At 34.4% G+C, this 25,854-nt stretch overlaps 6 protein-coding genes and 1 non-coding gene across 8 annotated transcripts; 2 read left to right on the forward strand and 5 right to left on the reverse strand.

Moving 5' to 3' along the window:
* Positions 1-131: 131 nt before the first annotated feature.
* Positions 132-3,261, reverse strand: LOC127245962 (pentatricopeptide repeat-containing protein At2g40720). The gene has a single exon (XM_051267136.1). The coding sequence runs from the start codon at positions 2,846-2,848 to the stop codon at positions 299-301; it is 2,550 nt and encodes an 849-aa protein (XP_051123093.1). The 5' UTR covers positions 2,849-3,261; the 3' UTR covers positions 132-298.
* A 1,157-nt stretch (positions 3,262-4,418) lies between these two features.
* On the reverse strand, positions 4,419-6,307 carry LOC127245906 (two-component response regulator ARR17-like). Of its 2 annotated transcripts, none has more exons than XM_051267055.1 (5): positions 5,774-6,307; positions 5,114-5,184; positions 4,952-5,029; positions 4,808-4,878; positions 4,419-4,677 (listed from the first exon to the last, which is right to left on the reverse strand). In XM_051267055.1, exons 1-5 carry the CDS (start codon positions 5,892-5,894, stop codon positions 4,569-4,571), a joined length of 450 nt encoding a protein of 149 aa, XP_051123012.1. In that variant the 5' UTR covers positions 5,895-6,307; the 3' UTR covers positions 4,419-4,568. The 2 variants fall into 2 exon arrangements, with proteins under 2 accessions (XP_051123012.1, XP_051123011.1); XM_051267054.1 differs by having other exon boundaries at positions 5,114-5,202.
* Positions 6,308-8,654: 2,347 nt separating this feature from the next.
* Positions 8,655-12,006, reverse strand: LOC127245967 (uncharacterized). Its single transcript, XM_051267143.1, has 12 exons — positions 11,845-12,006; positions 11,637-11,735; positions 11,396-11,554; positions 11,108-11,173; positions 10,601-10,666; positions 10,299-10,412; positions 10,014-10,168; positions 9,831-9,921; positions 9,657-9,725; positions 9,436-9,527; positions 9,283-9,346; positions 8,655-9,010 (listed from the first exon to the last, which is right to left on the reverse strand). The coding sequence occupies exons 1-12, from the start codon at positions 11,908-11,910 to the stop codon at positions 8,906-8,908; spliced, it is 1,146 nt and encodes a 381-aa protein (XP_051123100.1). The 5' UTR covers positions 11,911-12,006; the 3' UTR covers positions 8,655-8,905.
* Positions 12,007-12,150: 144 nt separating this feature from the next.
* Positions 12,151-12,222, forward strand: TRNAH-GUG (transfer RNA histidin (anticodon GUG)). The gene has a single exon. It is a non-coding gene; the product is annotated as a tRNA-His (tRNA).
* Positions 12,223-12,347: 125 nt separating this feature from the next.
* On the reverse strand, positions 12,348-15,600 carry LOC127245882 (uncharacterized). Its single transcript, XM_051267024.1, has 4 exons — positions 14,748-15,600; positions 14,514-14,673; positions 13,131-13,255; positions 12,348-13,029 (listed from the first exon to the last, which is right to left on the reverse strand). The coding sequence occupies exons 1-4, from the start codon at positions 14,865-14,867 to the stop codon at positions 12,589-12,591; spliced, it is 846 nt and encodes a 281-aa protein (XP_051122981.1). The 5' UTR covers positions 14,868-15,600; the 3' UTR covers positions 12,348-12,588.
* A 19-nt stretch (positions 15,601-15,619) lies between these two features.
* On the reverse strand, positions 15,620-18,813 carry LOC127245881 (uncharacterized). Its single transcript, XM_051267023.1, has 7 exons — positions 18,198-18,813; positions 18,020-18,125; positions 16,404-17,291; positions 16,256-16,318; positions 15,995-16,179; positions 15,846-15,916; positions 15,620-15,763 (listed from the first exon to the last, which is right to left on the reverse strand). Exons 1-7 carry the CDS (start codon positions 18,255-18,257, stop codon positions 15,649-15,651), a joined length of 1,488 nt encoding a protein of 495 aa, XP_051122980.1. The 5' UTR covers positions 18,258-18,813; the 3' UTR covers positions 15,620-15,648.
* A 4,528-nt stretch (positions 18,814-23,341) lies between these two features.
* Positions 23,342-25,854, forward strand: LOC127245927 (probable chalcone--flavanone isomerase 3). The gene is made up of 4 exons (XM_051267083.1): positions 23,342-23,497; positions 23,594-23,683; positions 23,792-23,950; positions 25,194-25,854. Coding segments are annotated over exons 1-4 (636 nt in total). The 5' UTR covers positions 23,342-23,496; the 3' UTR covers positions 25,580-25,854.

Raw genomic sequence — 25,854 nt, forward strand, 5'->3', positions numbered from 1 at the left:
AAAATTTTGAATTTGAATAGTTATATGATATAATATAAATAAATGTTGATGATGTAATGTTTTGAATTTAAATTAATTTTTATTTATAAAATTAAAAAAAAATCATAATTAATTTGATATTTTTAGGTGAAATTCTTTTATGAATAATAAAAATTAACAAAAATATTCCAAACAAACGCACCCTATAAAAAAAACTACCGTTAAATACTAAACACCTACACAGACCGCATCCAAACCCACCGGGTCACAAATTTCCTAAGGAGGAGGGGGTAAATAAGTCATTTCAGATAAATACCCGTCACAAACAGCCAGCCTCAGCTTCAACCTCAAAATCCCATTCTCCTTCCCTCTCCATAACATTCCTCAAACGCTCAACAGCCTCATAAATCTCAACTGCCCTGCAACAACAACCACCACCCGCCATAAACACGTCCACCTTATCCTTCACCTCAATCCAGCTACACCCCGCCGCCTTCCCCAGCCCCCTCCGCCGCATCGCCGCCCTCACCTCCGCCGCCTCCTCCTCCATCCCCGCATCCGCATACATCTTCATCGCCTGCACGTAATTGCTCCCGCACTCCGGCTCCATCTCCACCAGCTTCCGCGCCGCCACTTCCCCGATCTCGACGTTCCGATGCACTCGACACGCCGACAGCAACGACAGCCACACGCCTCGATCGTCCCCGATTGCCGCATCCTCGATAAATCGAAACGCATCGCGTAAACGTCCCCGCCGCCCGAGCATGTCGACCACGTTCACGTAATGCTCTGTTCTCGGCTCGATTCCGTATTCCCTCATCGACACGAATAGCTTCGCGCCTTCGGTTAGAAACCCGCCGTGATTGCACGCGGAGATCACGGCGAGGAAGGTTAGCGCATCGGGCCGTGTTCCCGACTCCGCCATCTCGTCGAACAACCGAATCGCCTCGTCACATTTCCCGTGTGATCCGTATCCCGCAATCATTGAATTCCAAGTGACGACGTCTCTCTTCGTCGTGCTTCGAAACACCCGTTCTGCATACACTAAGCATCCGCACTTGACGTACATATCGATCAACGAATTCCCAACTCGAACATCTTCCATCATCGTTGCAAATCGTACGCAATAACCGTGTAATGCCTTCCCCTTAATCAGCCCCGCAATCTGCGCGACGGCAGCAAGAACAGTCGTGATCGATACTGCGTCGGGGCGCTGAATCTGAGAAAAAAGACTAACGGCGAGCTCCGGCAAGCCATTTTTCGAGTAGCAAGAAATCAACGAATTCCACACCACCAGATTCTTCTGCAAGACATTCGAAAATGCCGTTTTCGCCATTTCCGGTTGCCTGAGTCTAGAATAGAATTCAATTAAAGAACTACCGACGAAAGCATCCGAGTCGAGCCCTTCCTTAACGGCGAATCCATGAACACAGCAACCCAGTTTACCGTTACCGAGTCCCGAACAAGCAACAATCACGGTCGCTACGATACTTGCATCCGGTTTCCGGCCATCGAATTCCGTCGATTTGTACAAACTCAACGCCTCGTCGAATTCCCCGTTTTCGCAGCTTGCAGATATCATCGAGCCCCACGCGACGACGTCCTTCTCCCTTATCAGATCAAAGACCTTTCGCGCATCTTCAAAACTCCCGAGTTTCGAGTACATCGTCAACAAAGCACTCTGCACGGCGACATTTTCTTTCAGCGACGTCTTCAGCAGTTCCGCGTGTAAAATTTCGCCCAACTTCTGCGATCCCATCACACTGGACGCAATCAAAACGTTCGATAACGTGAAGGTATCGGTTTTGACGCCCTTACTTCGCATCCGAGCGTAAGTATTGTAAGCATATTCGGGTCGATCGCAGTTTACGTACGCAGAAATCATGCTGTTCCATATCTCGACCTTTCTTTCATCGGTGCAAGAAAAAATCCTCTCTGAATCTTCGATCAATCCACTCTTCGAATAAAAGGCTACGAGAGAGGTTATTACATACGGATCACTCTCGAAGCCTGTCTTAACTATGTCGCAATGTATCCGGAAGCCAAAGTCGAATGCCTCCCCCTGCGAACACGCTGTTAGAACGCACGAATATGTCGTCGAACCTATTTCAAGATCGGCGCCCTTTGCCAACACGTACAGATCCAAAGCGTTCCTCCAATGCCCGGTAGCGCATAATCCGTTGATCATCGAATTCCACACTGCAATGCTCCGACTACCAGCCGACGAGTCGAAAACGTTCCGGGCATCGAAAATCCTGTTAGATTTGAAATAAGTATCGATCAATTTAGCTGTCAAAAATGGATCATCTTCAAGAATGTTCCTCACAACATAACCATGGATTTCTTTCCCATAAGAGCAGCAGCCATTGAACATTCCAAGAAGAATGCAGAGAGTATAGCCATCAGGCTTAACATGAACAGCTTGCATTCGTCGAAATCGATCGATACCTTCGTCGAAAAATCCATGTTTTGAATAGCCATCGATGATGGAGTTCCAAGTAGCAACATCGAGGGCTGAAATTTTAAGCGGCATTTCGTCGAACACTTTGGCTGCACTGAAGATGCTGCCATGGCCGACGTACATCCGGACGAGAGAAGTGACGATGTAAGGGTCGGAATGGAGACCTAATTTGAGGAGAGTGGAATGGAGCGTCTCGCCATGGATGGACCTCGAAGGAGAAGTGCAAGCTTTGAGGAGAGAAGGGAAGATGAATCTGGAGGTGCTGATTGGAGATTTGTGTTCATTGCAGTACGAGTTCAGTGCCTCTGAATAATTCCCTTTTTGGGTTAGGGTTTTGATTTTCGTATCGGAAGAGAAGAATCGAATCTGTTTCAATGTTGAATTGAAGATGCCGCCATTGAAATGCATCTGTCGTCGTTTCTCATCTCAATTTCGTCTCTCAAATTGGGACTTCAATTGACAGAAACCCTACATCAGAAATCGAAATAAAAACCATTTTGCAATTTTATCACAGAGAAGACTCAAATATTTCTGATTCTTTCACATTGCGTCCATTCCCAGATTCAAACATTTCTGACATAGTTATATATATATATATATATTCAAGAATGTAAAAGTCAGATCTTGAATTTATTATCAGGTCTGCAATGAAAATGGGCCGCCGCCGCCGCCGTGACTGCGACAGCGATTCACCGGCGACAAGTTCCTGCTGCTCTTGTTTAATGGGTTCATCATTTCTACCGATAGATCATCCATCAAGACGACGATGATGTAAATCAATACATGTTCTTGTTACTGAGGAAGAACATGGCAAAAAATTTTAGTTTTTATTATTTGACTTTATTTTTTAAGAACAAAACACATGAATTATTATTTAAATATAAAATAAAAACTCAATTTTTAAAATCCACACAGCCTACCTATGATCGTGTTTGGTTTGAATTTTAAAAGCAAAATTAACACAATTTATTATAATTAAATATATATATATATATTACATGAAAATACAAAATTCAATTCAAAACCAAATAACTCTACGATCATGTTTGGTTTGGTGTTTTTTTAGTTTAAAATTTGAATAGTAAATTTTCAATTGAAATAATAATATAATGCAATATAAATATATGTTAATTTGATGAACGGCCTCTAATCCGAGTCTAAGATCACATTTATAATATTAATAATATTTTTATATTTGTATAATTTTTTTACAAATATCATCTTATTACATCAATAGAAGTATTTTAATATAATAATTAATATTTAAATATCAATCTAGATAGACTCTTAGGGGCTGTTTGGTTCATGGACTTTTTTTTGTGGGATTGAGATTTCACAGCGTGATAGGATTTATTATATTTAGGATTTGGAATCCTATCGTATGTTTGGTTGGTAAAATTACGTGGGATTTATATTTGTCACGTCTTGTTTGTTTTTTATATGAGTAAAAGAATTTGGATTTTTTATATTCTAAATGATATAATTGTCCCCTTATGAGTTTTATTTATTTTGATAAATTAAACATCTAATTTATAATAAATATAAATTGAAAACGTATTAATAATTTTACAAGGATTACAATAGGTTATCGTAAACTCGAAACCCGACTCGAACCCGACCTATTTATTTGAAGTTGAGTCCAATTATTTGAGTATTAGATCTTGATCCGGGTCATATTATGGGTATTCTAATTGGGTCCGAATCGGGTCTAGGATCTAAGCGGACCATACCCGCACCCAAATTCGATTTATAATATTAATAATATATCGACTATACATATGAAAAAATAATTTCTAACAATATAATTATATTAATTTTTTTTAAAGTTTAATTTATTTATTATTTTATTGTAATATTTTTTTCATAAAATACATAAATAATATATATTGGGTCGATACATGTATAATTTTAAATTAAAATTTAAGAATCGTAAAAAGAATTGAATTTGTTAGATCCATTGGATTTTACCGGTATAATTTTGGCCGGATCTGATTATATCAGATCCAATTTGGATCTAAAGTCTAACAATATATATATTCGGGACGGATCTTAGTTCCAGCTGAATCCATACAAAAATGTGGACACAAAAGCTTAGTAATAACAACATATATCACTCTCAAAAGATTTCTTATATTGCTTTCACTGCAGCATTGCACAACAATTGGCATCTCAATTTCTTCACATCCGAATACTTGAGAGGTTTCAACATGAACATCTCAGCTCCTTCTTCAAGACACCTATCCAAAATGTCGAAACAAATTTGAATAAATTTATAATTAATGCTTTGCAATCTTATTACCAAAAAAATAAAAAATCACAAGAACAACAATTCAATTGTAAAATAAAAAGGGTAACATATTAAACTACTTGTTAATTATGGTCGGTACATTCTCCGACGAAACAACAACAACCGGCACATCCTTCATAGCCGACGACTCCTGCAACAAATCCAAATTATCGTCAAGATTGATTTTTTAAGCACTAGAAATTCGACATTTATGTTAACTATACCTTAATTTTCTTAAGCAGCTCATACCCCGTCATTCCCGGCATGCAATAATCTGTGATGATCATATTCACCTTCAAGGCCTAAAGAATTCCAACAAGAAAATATTAATCGAATGAATTAGTCGAAAAGATTAATAAAACTTTCCAAAAGAAAAAAGAACCTACATTGTCCCTTTTAGACTTTTCATCCAATCCAAGATATTCCAATGCAATTTGTGCATTTTCTGCAGTGGTCACTGCAACAAGAGGAGAACCTAACAACTTTGCAATCAAAATTGTATAAAATTCTATTTTCACAAAATATAACTCCCTCCATCCCATATAATTTATCCCTATTTTCTATTTTCGTTCATTCCACATAATTTGTCCTTTCCTTTTTTTACAATTGATTATACACTTTAATCATGTTTTAAAATTTAATTGTTTTTAATCTTAATTAAAATGTTTAGTTATCTTAATCTTAATTTATAATTATTTTCACTAATACATTTCTTAATTACTTACTAATTATACTTTACCTAAATTGTCCTACCTACTATAATGCGCCCATTAGGACAGAGGGAGTAATAATAATAGAGAATATTATGAGCTATTATTCTATGTGAATTTCGACAAACATAAAGTGGTGTGTATATATATATTTTTGTCGTAAAATTATTTTTCGAAGATGGCCCTCAAAGAAAAGGCAAAGAGTTTTATTTTTTTTGGTTCTCACTAATTTCCGGAGAATATAAATGATACTTTCCTCCATTGCCAATGTAAAGACATCACAATATACACAAAGATTACTCAAAAAAATAAAATAAAAATGGATCTATGAATTACCTTTGCATGATGAATTCTTGAGCAATTTTTCGACTAGTACGCGATCGATTAAATTGTCGTCAACCGCCAATACATGTGGAGGTTCTTCAACAGCAGCAGCAACCTCAGATGAAGAATTCATAGTCTTTTTTTAAAAAAATAATAAATAAATCTGAGATGTAAAAGACTAGGCAATGCAATGTGAGGAAAGTGATGTAGAAGAAAGCTCAAAGGGATGAAAAAATTGAACCAAAATCAAGAATTTGAATAGTCAAGACAGTGTATGTATGTATATGTATATATACAAATTAAAATTTCATATATATGTATATATATATATAAAAAGAAGAAAACAGAGAGCCCAGAATTTCTTTTCTATTTAAAATTTTATTGGCATTTGAAGGAAATAAAATTCCCAAAAGATTAGTCACAGATATTCCATGATCTTCTGTATGGCTGTTTGTGTTCTTTAAGTATTCCACCCCCCAATTCTCTCTCTCTTAATTCATATTTACTATAATCAGTATCAGTATCAGTATCTCCACTCTGCTCCATCAGATCCTCTCTCTCTCTCTCTCTCTCTCTCTTTTTTTTTTTTTTTTTTTTTTATGGGAAAATATTTTTGAGTGATTAAATTCTTTGGGATATGATCATAAAGGCTATGGCTGAAACTATGGCTCATTCATTTATCCACCCACTCAGTCACCATTTCATTTAAAGATAGACATAATTTGAATCACATCACTGCCAAATATGGTGACTAATTTATTTTTTATTTTTAAATTGAATTGAAATTATTTGAAAATTTAAAATTCTTTGAGATCCTCACATCAATTATCTATAGAATCTGTAAATATTACATTGGAGATTTTGTTAATAATAAGTGGTTATGTTTGTGAGAGATCTAAGAGATAATAATTGGATTGATTCATTAAATTCTTGTGGCCTATTGAATTTATTTATTTTTTTTTTTTAAGTAGCTTTCTTAATGATGAATTTGAAATTCAAATTTGAAATTTGGTTTTAATATTTGATTAAAATGATATCATTTGGAGGGCACAAGAAGTAATCAAAGATCTTTCTGAAGAAAATACAAGTGATATCTTTTGCTTCTTTCCAACTTATTTTGCAAAATTTTCTTGTGATGATACTCTGATTGCATTACTTAAAATACATTTTTGTTGCAATAAGTTTATCTAATTAAGTTTATAATTTTTGTACCTTACACACCATGGATGGATAGAGTAAATGCCACAACCAACTTGCATTGCTATTATTGATTATGATAATTATTATTATGGCATTTTAAGTTATGTACCATTTGAGGGGTTGGTGTAAATCATACTTTTATTTAAGGAGGATTTCTTCAGATCTGAAAAAATTAATAAATAAAAATCTTTAGACCCACTGTCCAGATTGTCTTCAATAATTCTTTTTATTTATGGAAGATCACTCTAAGATTTTGTTCTGCTATGTTTCGAAGCAAAATACAAACTTTTTTTATTTTTTCAATAATATACGTCAACTACTGTACACACACACACACAAAACCCTACATGTTTCAGAAGCTGTGATCTTATTTGCCCAAAACATTCAATTTTGTGTAAGTCTGAAACAAACCCAAATTAGATTAAAAAAAAAAAAAAACCCTAAATATTTTATTATAATAAATTATGAATAAATTTAATATATATAATACATATAAACTTCAAATCAAACTCGAACCTCAAATTCAACAACTTCGAACCTCTGTTTCAAACAAACCTTAAATATTTTATCAATATAAAAAACTTATCAATTTTAGTTTCATTATAAACAATTTCAATCAATTTTGGTCCCATTATAAATAATTTCGAACCATTTTTGGTCCCACTGTTAAAAAATTAACGAAGATTGCTGACGTAGACATAACGGAAGAGACGTAGCGGATGACTTGGAAACTACACGGCTATGTATAATTATACATGGTCATATTGTTACATGACCATGTATATTTCAGTGTACAATTATACACGCCCATATTGTTACATGATCATGTAAATTTCAGTGTATAATTATACACGGTCATTTGTTACACGACCATGTAATAACATGACCATGTATATTTCAGTATATAATTATGCATGGTCACGATGTTACATGGCCATGTATAATTCTACACGGCCGTGTATCTTTTTGTTTTGGTCTAAAACATTATTTTTTTTGTTATATATATATATATATATTTTGAATTTAGAATAGTTGATATATAGTTAAAATGGAAAAAAAATCAATGATAATCCTAATATAATTAAAATGTATCAATTTTAGTTCAAATATAAACATTTATTAAAGTATGTTCTTTTGAAGATTTTGTCTAAAATTCTACTATTTACCAAAAAAAAAAAAAAAAAAAAATTTCCTTACAAACATCCAATTATTGTATTGAAATAATAAATTAATTTTTAATAATACTATAATATACAAAATTAAAAAATAATTGTGTAATTGGATGTTTGTAAGAAGAAATTTTTTTATGAGTAATAAAATTTTAGACAAAATATTTCAAAAGAATATATCTTATAAATTTTTATATATGAATTAAAATTGATAAATTTTAATTATATTGTGATTACTATTTATTTTGTCCATCTTCGCTGTATCAACTATTTTAAATTCAAAATATTACATGGTCGTGTAACATCATAATCTTATACATGGTCGTAACAAATTTTAACTGTATGACCAAAATTGATTGAAATTGTTTACCGTGAGACTAAAATTGATTGAAATTGTTTATAATGAGACTAAAATTGATGAATCTTTTATATTGTGACCAAAATTAATAAATTTTTATTATATTGAAACAAAATTAATTTTTTCCCATATATTTAATATACATATATATATATAATACGTAAAATTCAAATCAAACACAAACCTCAATTTATTTAACTCAGAAATCTAAACAAGACACTTAGCTTTCGGTTCATTAAACAACTCTCCATAAAAACTATCATTGCATTAAGAAGGATGTTAATAAAAACATTGAGTAATGTTGTACAAAATATAATAGAGGAGAAGCTGTTTTTGCACTGTAAAAATTGATGGTGCGAATCGATACATCGATAGAGCGCCGTATTCAAGAGTCGCGCTCGGGAATGGTAATTTTCATCACTTGATGCTGGCATTGGGGATGGAAGAAGTGCACGGTCCTGAACAAGTCATAAACGGGATTCCTTTGAATGTCGCTACGCCCTTGGCATCGGTGTAGAGGTTCTGCAAATCGAACATTGTATTCATTCATATATCCAAAACTAGCTATGTATAGTAAACACTAACATAACATGCCACAAGCCAATCCAGCATCTAAGGCTGTGTTTACGTGGATACTTCTGATACTATTAATCAACAATCATTTTTTCTTTTTCACATAAAAAAATAGCTAACATTTACCATTTTCAAAAATTTTCAAACTTCCAAAACTTCTATCTAAATGAAGCCAAAACACTGCCGATCCGATCATAAATGTTAAAGTATTGTGCGCTTACCGGTGTGATCTTATCCAACTGCTTCTTTTTCGGGTTCAAGATATCCTCGGGTTTGCCATCGTGTCTACATAATGATACCAATTATTAACATAACATTCGAATGGTAAATGTTAAAAGATTGGAACGATCATTCTAGTTAATCGACAAACATACCCAGAAAAGGTCACACATTCCCCAATTTTAGCACCATCGGGAGCCATCAACGGCTCCACGACAGTATGGTCTTCATTCGAAGCACACAAAACCTGCAATTTTCCGTAATGTCAAGGTAAGACAAATATGATGGAAACATATACACGGATCGACGATTTTTGAGAGTAAAACAAATCGATATGAAGCAATGACGACAGATAAAGTTTAATTCTGAAAAATACCAATCCCTCGGACATCACATCCCGCAACTTTCCAGGTTTTACATTAGTGATTAGTACTACACGACGGTTCTGTATAACAAAAAGGCGAAAAACAAGTTACGGCTTCAATAAAATTCAGAAAATAAATTGGTCGGGATTAGGATCCAATATCAGCATTGAGTATGCAAAACATACCGTCAACTCTTCCGGTGAGCAATACTTAGCTAAGCCGCTAACAACTTGCCTATGTTTCGCCTCTCCAACATCTATCTCCTCAACCAATAAACTGCATTTCAGAATAAAAATCGTGCCGTAAAAAATTTATTGGTCAATACCAACCAAGAGATGAATAAAACAATAATACTTTAGCGACCATACCTGTCTGCAGATGGATGTTTCCGCGCTGTAATAATATGGCCAATCTGTATTTTAAGCAGACTCACACTAAGTTCTTCGACTTTTTTGTCTGACACATTTTCTGATGGCTTCTTCTTGTCTGCTGTATCTTGGGTAGCTCCTTCCGGATTCTTTTTCTGCATACAGAATGAAATCAATGTCAATATCAATCAATTATTCGCATTTGGAAATTAGAGTAGATATAGGTAGCAACTATAATATTTATCACGGCTTCGGTATTGATATAAATTGAAAGATGAAACTTACAGCATCGGCACTCTTCTTTGCTTTTGAGTGCGGCTCAGATTTATCAGCTGGTTTGGTCTCTTGGGCGGCTTTTTTTGCCTTGGAATCGTCAACCTTCGTGGCTGGTTTTGGCACCTAAAAAAACACATAAATTCATGAGATATGCAGTAATCTTTAAGCTTATACAATTATTAGAGTATTTGAACACCATGGGAGAACATGTATTTGAAAACATTACCTTATATAGGTTCGGCAAATAAACAACAAAACATAAAAAGAATAGAACAATTGTAGTGGGGCATAATTGATAGGGAGTCACTCACTGGCGGCACAAATGGAACTTTCTCGAGCAAAATTTTTTCAAACAGATTCCCGAATTCTTCCTTGGTCTGCAACACGATGTTAATAAGAGCGTCTAGATGTCAACCGGGTGAGATAATATGGCTGAATAATGTTTCAAAATGTACAATTAGAAAAAAAAATCAAAAGCCAACCAATTTATGGAATAAAATGAACATGAAAAGTAGAGCATGATAGCCGTGATCCTCTCATATGCACCACTCAAAAGAAAGCAGACAACAACAACAACAACAAAATTCTCATAGGAAATAACGACCTTATTTCCTTCTATTCCTAGACAGCATCTTTTTTTCATTCAAAAAACAAAACCCAATTCTCATCTCAAACACGCCAAACTTGTATTTAATACCATTTAACAATACCAAGATTCAACAAAAGATTTCCACTTTATTATGCACGATAGAACAAAAGCAAGATTCTGTTGAGATATAGAGCAAATTAAGAATATCTACCAAAGCAACTTCCCCTACCTGAATGTAATCAGCCCACCTTAACAAGTGCGGAAACTTGGCTCTATCCGATTCTGAGAGACCAATCTATAAACACAAATAAGATACAAATACAAGAACAATTAGCATACTCCACAAACCCGATATTCTCTACATAAAAGAGCATAAATTCTATCAATTGCATCTTTGATTTCAAGATTCAATCAGAGATCAAGTCAAATTGCAAAATAAATTCCAGCAAATCAAAGTTCATCCATCAACAAGCATATCACATTTCAGCAGCAGAATTGATGAAAAATCACATTATACCAAATGAGAATGCACAGCTGCAAAGACGATAACATCAGCAGCTGTAGGCTTCAATCCATTGCCCATCACAACAGACATTGTGGCCAAAGCTCCATTTAACTCGTTAAGACGATTGGAACTTTCCAGAAAGCTCTCCACATATCCAATCCATTCTGGCAGCTGCAACGAATGAATAATATATTTCTTAATTAAGTACTTCTAAAACCCTAATCTTCGAAATGAAATAAATCATAAAATTCACCTCGCTATTGTTGAGAAGTTCATCCCCTTTCGTGGACGACTTCAGAATGCTTGTGCAGAGGCTCTTAAAATCGCTGCCCAAATCACTTGTAAACGATTTCTGAATTTTAAACCATTTCCAAATCATTAATCCCACAAAGACAAATGAGTAAATTGATCAAATATGCAGTAAACTCATACCAAAAACCAATTTAAAAAACGAAGCTTACCGAATCCAGAGAGAGATATTTGCAGAGAGCTAAGACAACGTTTCGTTTCACATCGGAAGAACCCATTTCTCTTCCTATTTCGTATCACGATTGTAATTTTTGTCACCGTAAATCACTGGGAATTTGCTAGGGCTTTCCTTCGTGTTCTTCAATTTGTCTGTGAATTCATCCTAATGGCAATATATAATTTGGGCCTGCCTATTATCCAAAATATTGTTTAGCCCAACAAAAATGGACCCATAAAATTCGGCCGAATTCAATAAAACTATAGTTATGATTTGAAAATACAAAACCTAAGAGCAAATTGTGACTGTAGTTTAGTGGTAAGAATTCCACGTTGTGGCCGTGGAGACCTGGGCTCGAATCCCAGCAGCCACACAAAATCGTTTTTATCTTTTTTCAACCATAAGTTTTAATACATTAGTTTCATCATGGCAAACTATGTTTCGAACTGAACTAAGGTAAAATTTTAGATGCAGAAGAAGACACATCAACAGGTCGGAGAGTAAGAGGAGAATTCGAAGAATACAAAACTGTGTTCTTACATCGGAGCGCCCCCCGACGCTCGGCGGCGCATCGTAAACAAAAAAATGCTTCAATCAGCAGGCTCCCCGCGGAAAATTTTACCTGTTTCGACGATAATCCTAACTTCTGCAATCCTTTTTCGACTATCCATCTCGGGCGATGTTCGCAGTTAGTTCTGAAGATGATCAATGGTGACTAGTTTCATGTACCGTATCTAATCTAATCGTCCCAATCATTCCCCCATTGAGAAGTGTCGATATACTTCAAAGACGCGCCACCATTCTGCAAATCTTTGTTAGCTCCCGGGGATCTCACCGCCTTCTCCTCATCCCAGTCGTCGTCGTCATCGTCCCACGTTTCATCCCAGCCTTCGGGTGCTTCGATGACGAATGACGAGTCCGTCTCCCGTTCCCCCAATTCGAGTTCTTGATATGCAGCTCCTCCGTCGAGGTGTCGTTTCTGTTTCACTATCTTGCACCCAGCCCATGTCCCTCCCAAGCAAACGGCGACCATGAAAAACAAGTATGCGCCGTATGTCGGCGTAGCGTATCTGTAGTAAGATTGTTGAGGAATCGAAGCTCCGATCGGAAGTACACAGCTTAGATTTCCGATCTTTACTGCGATAGAAGAATTTACCTCCATGATCGACGACAGATTTACCTGAGACGAGGTAAACCGGGCTTAATTTTGGTTCAAGTTTTGACTGTAGATAGAAATCAATCAAGTACTATATACATAAATGTGTGCGGACAAGTGTTTACCTTTTGGACATCTTTCCCGGCTACAGTTATATTCTTCAGGGTATCGACCGCAGGAGGAACACTTATAGTTACTTTATGTGAGCTTGAACCGCCATTGAAGACTAGCAAATGTGGTGGTTGGGATCCTACCAGGCAACCAGATAATCAGAGTCCGTCTACTATGAAAATTTTTAAGAGGCATCAAATACCGGAAGCAGCACTGAAATTTACCAACAATGAAATCGAACGAATCGTTGAACTAAATGAATGAAAAGGGAAGGGGAAGTGGCGAATGCCAACACAATAATGTATATGGAGTTCTTAAACTTTTTGGGTTACCCCATCGTACATTTATTGTCCTTAAACCAATTACAACTATCAAGCTGAAGTGAGGCGATTTCAATGCTAACTGTGACAGCAAATTATCTGAATTCAGAATAGTTTCGAATGGAAATATATCATCAAGTGGCAAGCAATGTCTAGTAAAGTTTCTGTATTTCCCCATGGAAAGAAAAATCTACACCTTTATTGTATATGGAGTTCTAAAGATTTTGGTTACTCTGTCTTACATTTATTGTCCTTAACCAATTACAACGATCCGAGAAACTATGCTAAAACAAATGTGCAATAGAGCAATCACAACATCCGGCTTTTGATCAAGCTGAAGCAAGATGAATTCAACACGATGACAAGAAATCATCTGAATTCGGAATAGTTTGGATAGCATAAATTGGAAGCAATGTCTAGTAAAGTTCTGTATTTCCCCATGGAAAGAAATATCTACACATTTATTGTATATGGAGTTCTTGAGCTTTTTGGTTACTCTGTTGTACATTTATAGTCCTTAACTAACTGCGACACTTATTTAGGTAAGTTTTATACAATAAAGAAAAATAACAACATTGTAGAAACTACAGTAACATAAATGTACAATAGATCAAATACAATATCCAGCTTTGATCAAGCGGGAGCAAGGCGAATTCAAAACAAATTATCTGAATTCAGAATAGTTTTGAATGGAAATATAGCATAAAGTGGAAAGCAATGTCTAGTAAACTTTCTGTATTTCCCATGGAAAGAAATACCAACAAATTGGACAATTTCTATGTTTTCACATATATACACATTAAAAAGATGAGTTCAAATGTGCCGACAAGAACATACAACAATAATCCTAAGCACACGACCTCCAAATTCAAGCAATGTATCACGATTTTTTCTTAAGTTCTTGGTGCTGTCATAAATCATACTCGCAGTTGACACCAGAATGCAATTGACATTTGGGAATGCAATCATCACTGTTCTTTAATGCTTTTTGCCTAAGACAAACTCATACAGCAGATTTACACGATCTAATGGAAGTCAGATACCCATGGAAATATTGAAGAAGGACAAGCCAATTACCATTCCCAATTACACAGGCAGTGATTTGATAATCCTTAAAATCACATTTATTAGCCACGTTCTTACAATTCTCTGCTCCCTTTCGTTGATTTGCAGGAGTTCCAGTTTTCACAGAATCTGAATTCTCCGATGGCGAAGGGCTTGGAGATGGAGACGACACCTGCAAATAAACAGCCTTCGCGATGAGATATATTTCACAAAATCAAGCACAGCAACAGACCTGGAAATCCATACCTGATTAATCGTATCGGAATGACGATCGATTCCCGAGAGGTGCCGAAAATTTCCGAGAGAAGATCCGTCCGACCGACAAACCAACACGAACACAACGAGCGCTATCCGCAGACATTCCATTGCGTGCCAAATACGAGGGTTTGGAGATCAGATTCAGAACGGAGATTTTTCAATACGAATTGAGCTTGTTTTGGAATGGGAATGGACCCTTGCGGCGAGACGGTGGGACCTTGAAACGAACAAGAACACGTCGGCTATGGAGATGACAGAGGACATTAACATTATTTTCGGATTTTTCCGCTTGGAAGGAAATTGGATGGAAATTGCGGAAAGAGCTGAACAGGTCCGCCTGGAATCACAAGAAACAGCAAACTGTTGACGGATGAATCGAGGAACCGAAATCGATTGATCGCCCACGCGTCTCCTCTCGTCTGAATTTGGAATTCTTCGTTCCTACTTTTGAATTCGACAACGACGAACCACGCAAGGCCCGCTGGTATTTGGGTTCTGAGGAAGTTGACCAAGCAGAGAGGGCTGGGATTTCAAGTCCCGGGAGCCCGAAACATTCAAACAAGAGCCGTACGTCTTAACGACGTCGTTTTAACCTTCTCCAAATCCTTCATAAGTAAGAAACATAACTAATCTAATCTATTTCCCCAAATTCCTAAACCTAAATTGCATCTGCAAATCTGAAATTGGAATCTAAACTTCCATGAAATCAGGATTCCCTCCAAAAACTAAATACACTTCTATCACAGAAATTTTGATGTTACACAGGGATACATAGAAAAAGAGAGAAATCTTTGATTTAATGCAGGCAATAGCTGCTGCATTCATGTAATAAATACTGAATATATATATATAGATAGAGAGAGAGAGAGAGAGCAAGAAGAAAAGCTTATCAGCATGATGGCTGGTTGTGCATTGCCATCAAAAAATTGCAAGTTGAGTATATCGCCGCAGCCGACGCCGTCACTGCTAATCCTCCATCTGAGATCTTATGAGCTTCTTTCAATCTGCAAAAACCATCAATGTTCATATTCAGAAAGCATGATACAGCTACTGTAAGCTAATTCGATCAAAGGTTTCGATGATCACATGTTTTCGGTTGGAATCACGGCCTTTTCGCAGTGCAGCTGCATTTGATTCACCTGTTGTAGCCAGCTCTCCTAAAAACATAGTCGACAAATGAAAGAATTCAGCTTATGCACAATAGATGAATCTTTCTCGAAAATGCAGGAACTTACGAGATTGGTTTCTTCTTCAGAAAGTGATGAAACCATCTGCCTGAATCGAGCATTCCATCTAGAAGCATGTGAGCCTTCAGCTGTACACAAATGCTTCTCGGGATTAGATGAAAATTCTTTGATAACTAATAAAGGTAGCTCTTTAGTGATGACATTCTCGACTCTCCTTTTGCTGCGTCGTAACACTGCAGAAATTAAACTTCTGTTAGAAGTTCAGAACTTGATAGCGAATAGGTTATGTAGTTTGAACAGAAACCGTACCTGCAAGGCGACCTTTGATATCATTATTCAGAAGTTGCAACCATTGCAAAGCAACATTAGCAGCTGAAAAGTCCAACGGCAGCAGAAGTCAGTGTAAAAGTATATCCAGATTTTACCAATTTAACCGAAAGAGATGAAAAAATTTAACCTTCAACAGATAGAGAGTCGACATTCAAAAATCCCTCATTCGACAAACAGCCAGTGTTCTCTGATCGTAGCTTCAGTGACAGCCTGTCATCTTTATTTGCAGGCTGAGACGGCAATTTCCCAATAATTTTTATCCCTCCCATATAAAAATCATCAGATCCTCGAGAAAAATCAGGTTTCAAATTCTTCTGTTCGTCCAGTGGCTTAGGGGGGGTTATCTGCCGTCTTTCCGATAAAACACTTCCATGATTCATTCTGGAAATACGAATACCTGTTGAGTCCTCTCTTTCAGCCTGTCTGTTGTTCTTGCTTCCCGAATGTTGACTTTTGGTTCTCTCAGATTTCACCAGGGATTCTATGATGGCATGAACCTGCTTGCTGTTCCTCACATGGTTAATAATTCCGGGATTTAACTCGTTAAGTAAACCACTCGGTGCAGCAACTTTTGCAAATCGGTCAGTCTGTTCTTTCTTCGCAAGTTCTATCCTCTTTGCTTCATCATTGATAACTTTCTTTTTCCCACGAGGTTTTGGTATTGCATTCGAAGCTGCAGCATACGAATTAGATAGATAATTGTTTTGTTTCAGACCTTGCCAAACTTTCATCGAATTTTTTTCCAGGGGACCAACAGAACTTGCACAATCTGAATCATCCCTAGCCTTCGGATACTCATGCTTTAGAGAAAGAAGTTTGCTCATCGGACTCGATTTATCGTCAGCATTTAGATCGAAATCAAACTCCCTTTTCTTTGTTTCCTTTGGAGGGGCTTTGCACGATTTTTCTGCAGCATTGCTACATATACGACTCGCACTGACGATAAGATCAAGAAATCCGGAGCCAGAATTGACATTTGGATTTGTTGCATTACTTCCTCCAGTTCCGTCTTGAACTGCATCGAATTCAGGTTAAGATTTTATTTAAGTATAAATATACTAGAAGTTCAAAAAATATATTTGTCGAGGCAACATCTAAGTAAAACAAAATAGATAGATACAATCAAACAAATATACACGCATGTTAGGAAAACTTTCGCTACTCATCAACATGAGAGTTGAAGTAAGAATGGAAAAGATTCGAAGCTTAAGACAGCAATGTCAGCATTACTCAAAACAATGGCATGGCTGAATAAAATGAACAATAGCTATCTTAGGTGAGATAACTTTTAACTTTCTTTTGAACATCATTATTCGAGTGGACGAGATGAAAATTACCTAAAAGATAAAAACATACCATGACACTAAAGAAGGCGCTTGGAAACGATAAAAAAGCATGCTAACAACAAGTATTTAGATGCAATTACTTCCCTCTTGGAATCAAGCAAGGAAATAAATTCGATAACGCTTAAACACACCACACATCAAATATCTGATCGAGAAATGAAAACCGAAATCAACAATATTTTTATCCACTTAACAACAAGTGGGCACATTAGATATCGATTGCTGAATGAAAACAACACAACACAACACAATACAATCACATGATGGATCAGACTCGATCTAACTAACCAATACTCAATTCTTTCAAGTTACACACAACCAAAACACAAATCATGAGCATATAAATGACTATGTGAACTTCCCAATTAACAGAAAGAAAAAGGAACAAAAATCACACCTTTCTTGGATTGGTAATTTTCGACAACCCTCGATTTCACTCTTCTTTGAGAACTTTCAGATGTTTCCTCTGCTTGTGAAACAGTTCTTTTCTGTCCTGCAGCAATCTACGAAATCAAAACCGATCAATATCCTATAGCAAGAAACTCAAATACAAAGATGATTAAGAAAATACAAACCTTTGATTCAGATCTGGGCTTGGTTGGAGATTGACTCTGACTCCTGCTTTCATTGTCCATAAATCAATATGAAAAGTGAAAACCCCAATAATCGAAACTATGGTCTTCGATCTTGGGACAAATCTCCCCTAAAAAAAACCTATATACTCAAATTAGCAGCTTTAACCAATAAACCTAAAGAAATTCCTCTGAAGAAAAAGCGTCGGCCTTCAATAAGAATATACAAACACCAACAGTCATGATTTTGATCAAGCTTAGTTTCACTGTACTCTAGGAATTAAAGTAAAATAATTAGTAAAAAGGAAAAGTTAAAAATGTCCCAACCCAAGATTTGGAATTCTTAAACCTCGAAATAAAACTCCAAGTCGTAATTCAAATCGACAAATCTACAGAGATAGGGACGAGAAAGGGGTGCGATTGCGGACACCCGAGCAGTGAAATCAAATCAGCCGCGAATTGCGATGGTGGGCGCTTGGGGTTTGGTGCTAAACAAAATTAGGGTTCTTTTTAGGGTTCTTGTTTGGACAGAAGGAAGCAAATTAGGGAGAGAGAGGGAGGGAAATTGATGTGATGAGCGTGCGCGTTGATTTGAATTGGAGTGAATAGGCGCGATAAGAAATCCATTCTTGCCATATATAAAGCTTATAACCAATTTTATGAGGTCTTTTTTTTTATTATTTATTTTTAATTCTATACATTAATAATGATTTAATATATCTACGTATGATTTGTACTTGTATTTATTATTATCATTAGTTACTTAACCTGAATTCGATTCAGTTCAAGAAGAAACAGGAGGAAATATTGCAACAAATCCAAATGTCAATTCTGGCTCCACATTTCTCTTTTTTCTTTTTTTTTTCTTTTTTTTTTAAATTTGGGAATCCGTTGTCGCTACCCGAAAGTGCGCACTGGATAAATCCCGGCAAAACCTAATACCCTGCAAATCAAGTCCGACGGAAAAATCATGTTAGGCGAACCATGTATAGCAAGTGACCTTAGGCGTAGGGGGTTTGAACCCATTATTTCACGGTCACAAGTCCAACCCTACACCACCAGGTCATCTCTTATCGGACGACATTCTTGATCTTATCGTCAGTGCAAGTCGTATATGTAGCAATGCTGCAGAAAAATCGTGCAAAGCCCCTCCAAAGGAAACAAAGAAAAGGGAGTTTGATTTTGATCTAAATGCTGACGATAAATCGAGTCCGATGAGCAAACTTCTTTCTCTAAAGCATGAGTACCCGAAGGCTAGGGATGATTCAGATTGTGCAAGTTCTTGTTGGTTCCCTGGAAAAAAATTCGATGAAAGTTTGGCAAGGTCTTAAACAAAACAATTATCTATCTAATTCGTATGCTGCAGCTTCGAATGGAATACCAAAACCTCGTGGAAAAAAGAAAGTTATCAATGATGAAGTAAAGAGGATAGAACTTGCGAAGAAAGAACAGACTGACCGATTTGCAAAAGTTGTTGCACTGAGTGGTTTACTTAACGAGCTAAATCCCGGAATTATTAATCATGTGAGGAACAACAAGAAGGTTCATGCCATCATAGAGTCCCTAGTGAAATCTGAGATAACCAAAAGTCAGCATTCGGGAGGCAAGAACAACAGACAGGCTGAAATATATTCGTATTTCGAATGTTGACTATTTTTTTGTCGAAAGTTAAAGTTTCTTCATCTTTTTCTGTTCAATTGGTAAAATAAGTGGCCTATAAATAGGTATAACGATATAAATTCAATAGATTCAAATCATAACAATCCAATATAATGAATAAAATCAAATTTCAAAATAACTATATTTAATATAAAACTAAATAACTAAAAAATTTGAACATTCCCTCAAAAGTAGTGTCACAAGTAACTTGAGTTTGCAAAAAGAGATCGAATAGCCACAATCATCTACGGTGTTATGATCAAAAACAATACTCTAAATTGAATTAAAATCGATAAAGAAACTCTCAATAGAGTTGAAAACAAAAGATTTTCACTGGAATAAAAAATGACAAGACTCCCACCCTAAATAAAAACGACAAAACTCTCAAATCAGTAAAAAAAAAATAAAATTATAGAAACTAAAAAGTTGGATTATGTTCATAATAAAGATAGGGCCTATAAATAGAGTACTCAAAACAACAGATAAAATCAAATCTACAACAATTTAATCTAATCTAAAATTAAAAAATTAAAATATCTCAATATAAACACACCTTAAATTGGGTATTCAATTAAAATGGTGTATGATTCTATTTAATTTTTAAAATTTGGATGTATTTAATCAAAATTTTTAAAAAAAATTTTAAAATTCGAAAGTATTCAATTCAAATTTTTAAAAATCTTTTAAAATCTGACTTTATTCAATAATCCATAGACTTTTTCTATAGGTCCATGGATTTTAAAGAAAGTTATGTATAAATTGTACTTGACAATGAGATATTATTCATCTTCAAATCTATTTTATCCTAATGTCATTTCAAATTAAATTTGTTAAAGTAATATTCTCTCGTTCTCTTAACCATCTATTCATTTTTCTATTTTGGTCTGTCCCGTAACAAAATATTCATTTTAATGGCATTTTCTACTAACATAAAAAATACTCTTACAACTTATAATATATTACACAAATGTCATTATTTTTATATCATACAATACTAATAAGATTATTTTAGTTTTTTTCTAATTTATTCATACCACACCTCAAATATAATACTAATATTCATAAAACTCCGTGCAAAACATAAATGAATACATAGATAAAGGACAAAATGAAGTATTACATATACACATAATAAAATTAAAACAAATTAATATAATGAATGATAATATAATAATAATTCAAAATATTAATATATAAAAATAATATTATGTTGCAATAATTATACATCATTAATTATATATAATACTCTCTCTTCGTCCAACTAGAAAGTATACATATTTCTGTTTTAGGGCGTCCAATTACAAAGTAAACATTTCATTAAATACATATTTTTTTTCGCAAATACCCTTATTTTATATCACATTATTATTTTTACAAAAAAAACAAAGGCAAAAATGTTATTACACTACTTTTAATTACCCATTATAATTAAAATAATATTATATCTTAAACACCGCGCCAAAAGTAAATGTTTACTTTGTGTGTGGACGAATGGAGTATATAATAGTAATGAAAATGAAATAATGATAATGGAGATAAAAATAATGAATAATTTAATTTTTTTTAACTTTATTATATTTATGTATTTTTATTTAATTACTTAAATATTTTTTTATCTACAAATATATTTCATATAAATTTATATAAATCATATTCCCTTTATTCCAAAACAGTAGGAACATTTAGAATGAACACGAAAATTAATTAATTATAATATTATATTAATAGTGTATGTAAAAGTACTTCTAAAAAAATAAAATGTTCATACTTTATGTAATTATTGTGAAGAAGCGAATATAATTTTGTAAAACCATGGAGAACTTGTTACCAAAAGTTGAAATAAGAATATTATTTTAAGACAGACGAAAATCACAAAATGAGACTATTGGTTTAGAACAAATGAATATAAATCCATAAATAATTCAATCAATTTTATAAGGCAGTTTATCAAATCTGCTAAATATCCCCGTAGTCCTAAAACTCCAAAAAACCTACTCGTGGTTTGTAAAACGTTGCAAAAAGTCCCCCCTCCGTTAGGATGTTGTATAGCACGAGCCTGAAATGCGATTTTTTTTTTCCATAAAGTGATATATTTATATGTAAAATTGCTGAAATACCCTAATGACTTCTTCTTATTCTTCTTCTCCCTCGTTATTGTTATCCGTACTTTCAAAATTTACTCTCAATTTATTTTTTTTATTTAAAATCCGTTAAATACAACCAAATTCGACACCGATCCCAAATTTATCACAATTAATCGACCGAACATGACCGAACATGGATCTTCTTCTATTTTACCAAATCCAAAAATATTTCTTCTTATGTTTTACAAAACCCAAAAATAGCAAACCCAAAAATTTAAGAAATCAATTTGACATCAAGATTTGAAATCAATCTAATAAGAAAGAAAGAAAATAATGAATTAGGGAGAAAAAATAAAAAAAAAAATTTTAAAAAAATGGAGAAAAAAGAGATAGAGAAATAAGAAAGAAAAACCTGTTTGCTTTTGGTTGCAACCGCGTACCGAAAATTGGATAGAAAAAATAAAGAAGAAAGAAAATTAGGAAAAAAAAAAATTGGAGAAAAAAAAAAAATTGGTATCCACCCCTACTTTCTTTTCTTTTTTTTTTTTTTTCTTCTTTCTTCTTTTTCTTTTCTTCACTTTCTTTTCTTCCTTCCTTCTTCCATACTCCGACCACTTCTGCCCGTCATCTTCTTTCTATTTTTATTCTCAAGGAAAGAGATGTGTGAAGAAGAAGTTGGAGAAGAAAAGAAGATGGAAGAAAGAAGTTGGAGAAGAAAAGAAGATGGAAGAAAGAAGTTGGGGAAGAGAAGAAGAATGAAGCGAAGAAGAAAGAACACAAGAAAAGAGAGATAATTGGAGAAGAAGAAGAGAAAAATTGAAGAAGAAGATGTGTGAAAAAGAATTTGGGGAATAAAAGAAATGAAAGAAAGAGGTTGTAGAGAAAAGAAGAAGAGATGAAGAAAAGAATGTGCAATATTTTACAATTTACAAGTAGATTTTTTGGAATTTTAGAACTGCTGAGTTTTTAGCATCGGTAAACCACAGGGAGATTTTATTTAAATCAATAGATAAAATCCATTGCGTGAACTATGTGATTTTCTAAATGTACAAAAATTCATAATTTTTTTTTTTAATTCAACATAATATTGCAAAATCTCAAATGAATAAACCCTTTATATTGGATCTTTAACTTCTCATTGCTATAATTAACCAATAGTTGAAAAACGACCAAATTAAACTTCCGAACACCTCTCCAACTCTAAATCACGATTCACAACAACCAACCAACCCCCCCGGCACGTGCGGCTTCAAAAAAAGCACGTGCGATCCGAACCAAAGTTTGTTGGTCAATTAAAATAAGAAAAGATAAAAATAAAATAAAATAAAAGGATGGGTAGGATTGAGGAAGGAAAGGGAGGTGAGATGATAGTTAGGTAAAACGGACGGTCCAGATGCAGCCAACGTGGGTAAGACAGAAATCACGTAGACAGCAGAGCCTATCTCTCTCCCTCTCTTTAAATACACACAGACACAACACTCACTCCATAATTGAAATCCATTCCTTAAAACACAGAATTTCACATTTCTCAGAAGCTTGAAGATCAACAACACAGAGCAAGTAAGAAAATCTCTCTCTCTCTCTCTATATATATATATTTCTCTCTCTATATATTAATATATATATATATATATGCTAAAAATGCAATATTTGCAGTGGGAACTGAGGTCAAACCTGTAATGGCGGATGGGGTATCTTTTCCTCCCCAAATCACCATCTCAAATCCACTTTCTCTGATAGCCAATGGTAAATTACATATACATATATAGATATAGATATAGATACAGATACAGAAATCTGTGGGTATTGTGGTTTAACAAGGGATTGATTATGAATTATAATGGTGACATACAGGAATCACAGATATAGAGATCCATTTCCTGCAGATAAAGTTCACAGCGATAGGAGTGTACCTGGACCCAAAAAGCATAGTTTCCCATTTACAAAATTGGAAGGGCAAAACAGCCACAGAGCTCCAACAAGACAACAAATTCTTCGACGCCATAGTCGCAGGTAAACTAAATCAAACCAAAACAACCAGTCTCAATTATCTGCACTCTCTGTGTAATGGTGTGTGTGTTTCTCTCTATTTGGATTGCTTTAAGATTTAATTTGAGTTTTGTATTTAAATAATATTGATATTAGGGTGTGTTTGTTTGGGGTTTTGAATTTTGAGTTGGGATTTGAATAGTAAAAATTTTGAATTTGAATAGTTGTATGATGTGATATAAATAGGCTGATGTTTTGAATGTAAAATTGATTTTTAGTATAATATAAAAAATAAAAAATAGGTATTTGATTTGATGTTTTTAAGGAGAAAAATAGGATGAATAGGAGAAATCTTCACAAATCCTTCAACCAAACACACCCTATATATTTTTTCAAGAAAAATATAGCCCGAATAGGACCTTAGATAGAGACGTTAAGCAGAGCAAAATTGGGAAGAAAAACCACTGTTCATAACATATTCTTTAAAAATAAAAAATGTCACTCCAAATATTTGGATTTGTTTTGATTTTGTTTGTTTGTTTTTTAATTGAATTTGAATTAAATAATAATTTTTTTTTAAATACTAATATCTTTTTATTAAAAATAAAAGCTCCAACTATTATGTTTATTTTAAATCAAAATCAAACACCCTCTATTTTCATATAAATTATAAAATATTATATAAAAAATGTAGGGTGATTTTATTTGCTAATGTTTATTTATTTTTTTTATTAGTGATTTGATTGGGATTTCGAATGAGCGGATAATTTTTATTTTTATTTTTTAAATTATCTCTCAAACACTTCCAAAATAACACAACATGCATCTAAGGGTTACATTATAAATAAAAAAAAATTGCAAAATTATTTATGTCTTACAAGGATATTTGTATTAAAAAAATTATACAAATATGATAGTAAACATAACTCTTAAAGGCAGGATATATTTACATCACATCAAATACATAGATATTAATTAGAAATCGTGTCGGCAAAAATTATTTAGGTAAACACACCCCATAACAAAAAAAAAAAAAAAATCATTTCTTTGATTATAGTTGTGAAATTATTCAAAATAGATTATTGCTTTAAATTTTTATTTAAATAATATTTTAACTAAATATATATAATTATATATATATACATTATATTTTGATTGAGAACCCAACATAAAATTCCTAGACATATTCAAACCACTCTTTTGTATCCTCCCGAAGAAGTAAATCAAAAGCAATAAATAAATATGTACGTACCTGATGGAAGTGCAGCCCCGTTGGAGAAGCTAGTGAGAGTGGTGGTAATAAAGGAAATAAAAGGGTCCCAATACGCATCACAGTTGGAGACTGCAGTGAGGGACCGTTTAGCTGAGGAAGATAAGTTCGAGGAAGAGGAGGAAGAAGCACTGGAAAAGATTGTCCAATTCTTCCAGCACATATACCTCAGGAAAGACTCGGTCATCACAATTTACTTTGACGGTTTTTCGACGGCTCAGATCGGATTTTTAGGGGAGGGGAAAGAAGAGGTGAAGCTGGAAGTGAAGAATGGGAATGTGGTGGAGATGATACAGAAATGGTATTTGGGAGGGAGCAGAGGAGTGTCTCCCACAACTATTTCTTCCTTGGCCTCTGCTCTTTCTGCAGAGCTTTTGAAATGAAGCTATTATTCATATTTCATATCTCTATCCATGGATATGTTACACTTCACTTTCAGTGAACTAATGGATGGATTAAGAGTTTGGTTGCTTAATTGCAAGAATGGGGAAGAACCAAGAGTGAGAAATTGTCCTAGTGATGTTTGTTTAGAATTTGAAGGTAATGAGATTTTGAGTTGGATTTCACATATTTGAGGTTCCACAAGGATCCATTGTATGGATACCCAAATAAGATCGATAATTAAACTCGTGATTTCACGGATACGAATTTATTTCTA

This window comes from Andrographis paniculata, unplaced genomic scaffold (assembly GCF_009805555.1).
Source record: "Andrographis paniculata isolate CXL003 unplaced genomic scaffold, ASM980555v1 Contig25END, whole genome shotgun sequence".
NCBI lineage: Eukaryota > Viridiplantae > Streptophyta > Magnoliopsida > Lamiales > Acanthaceae > Andrographis > Andrographis paniculata.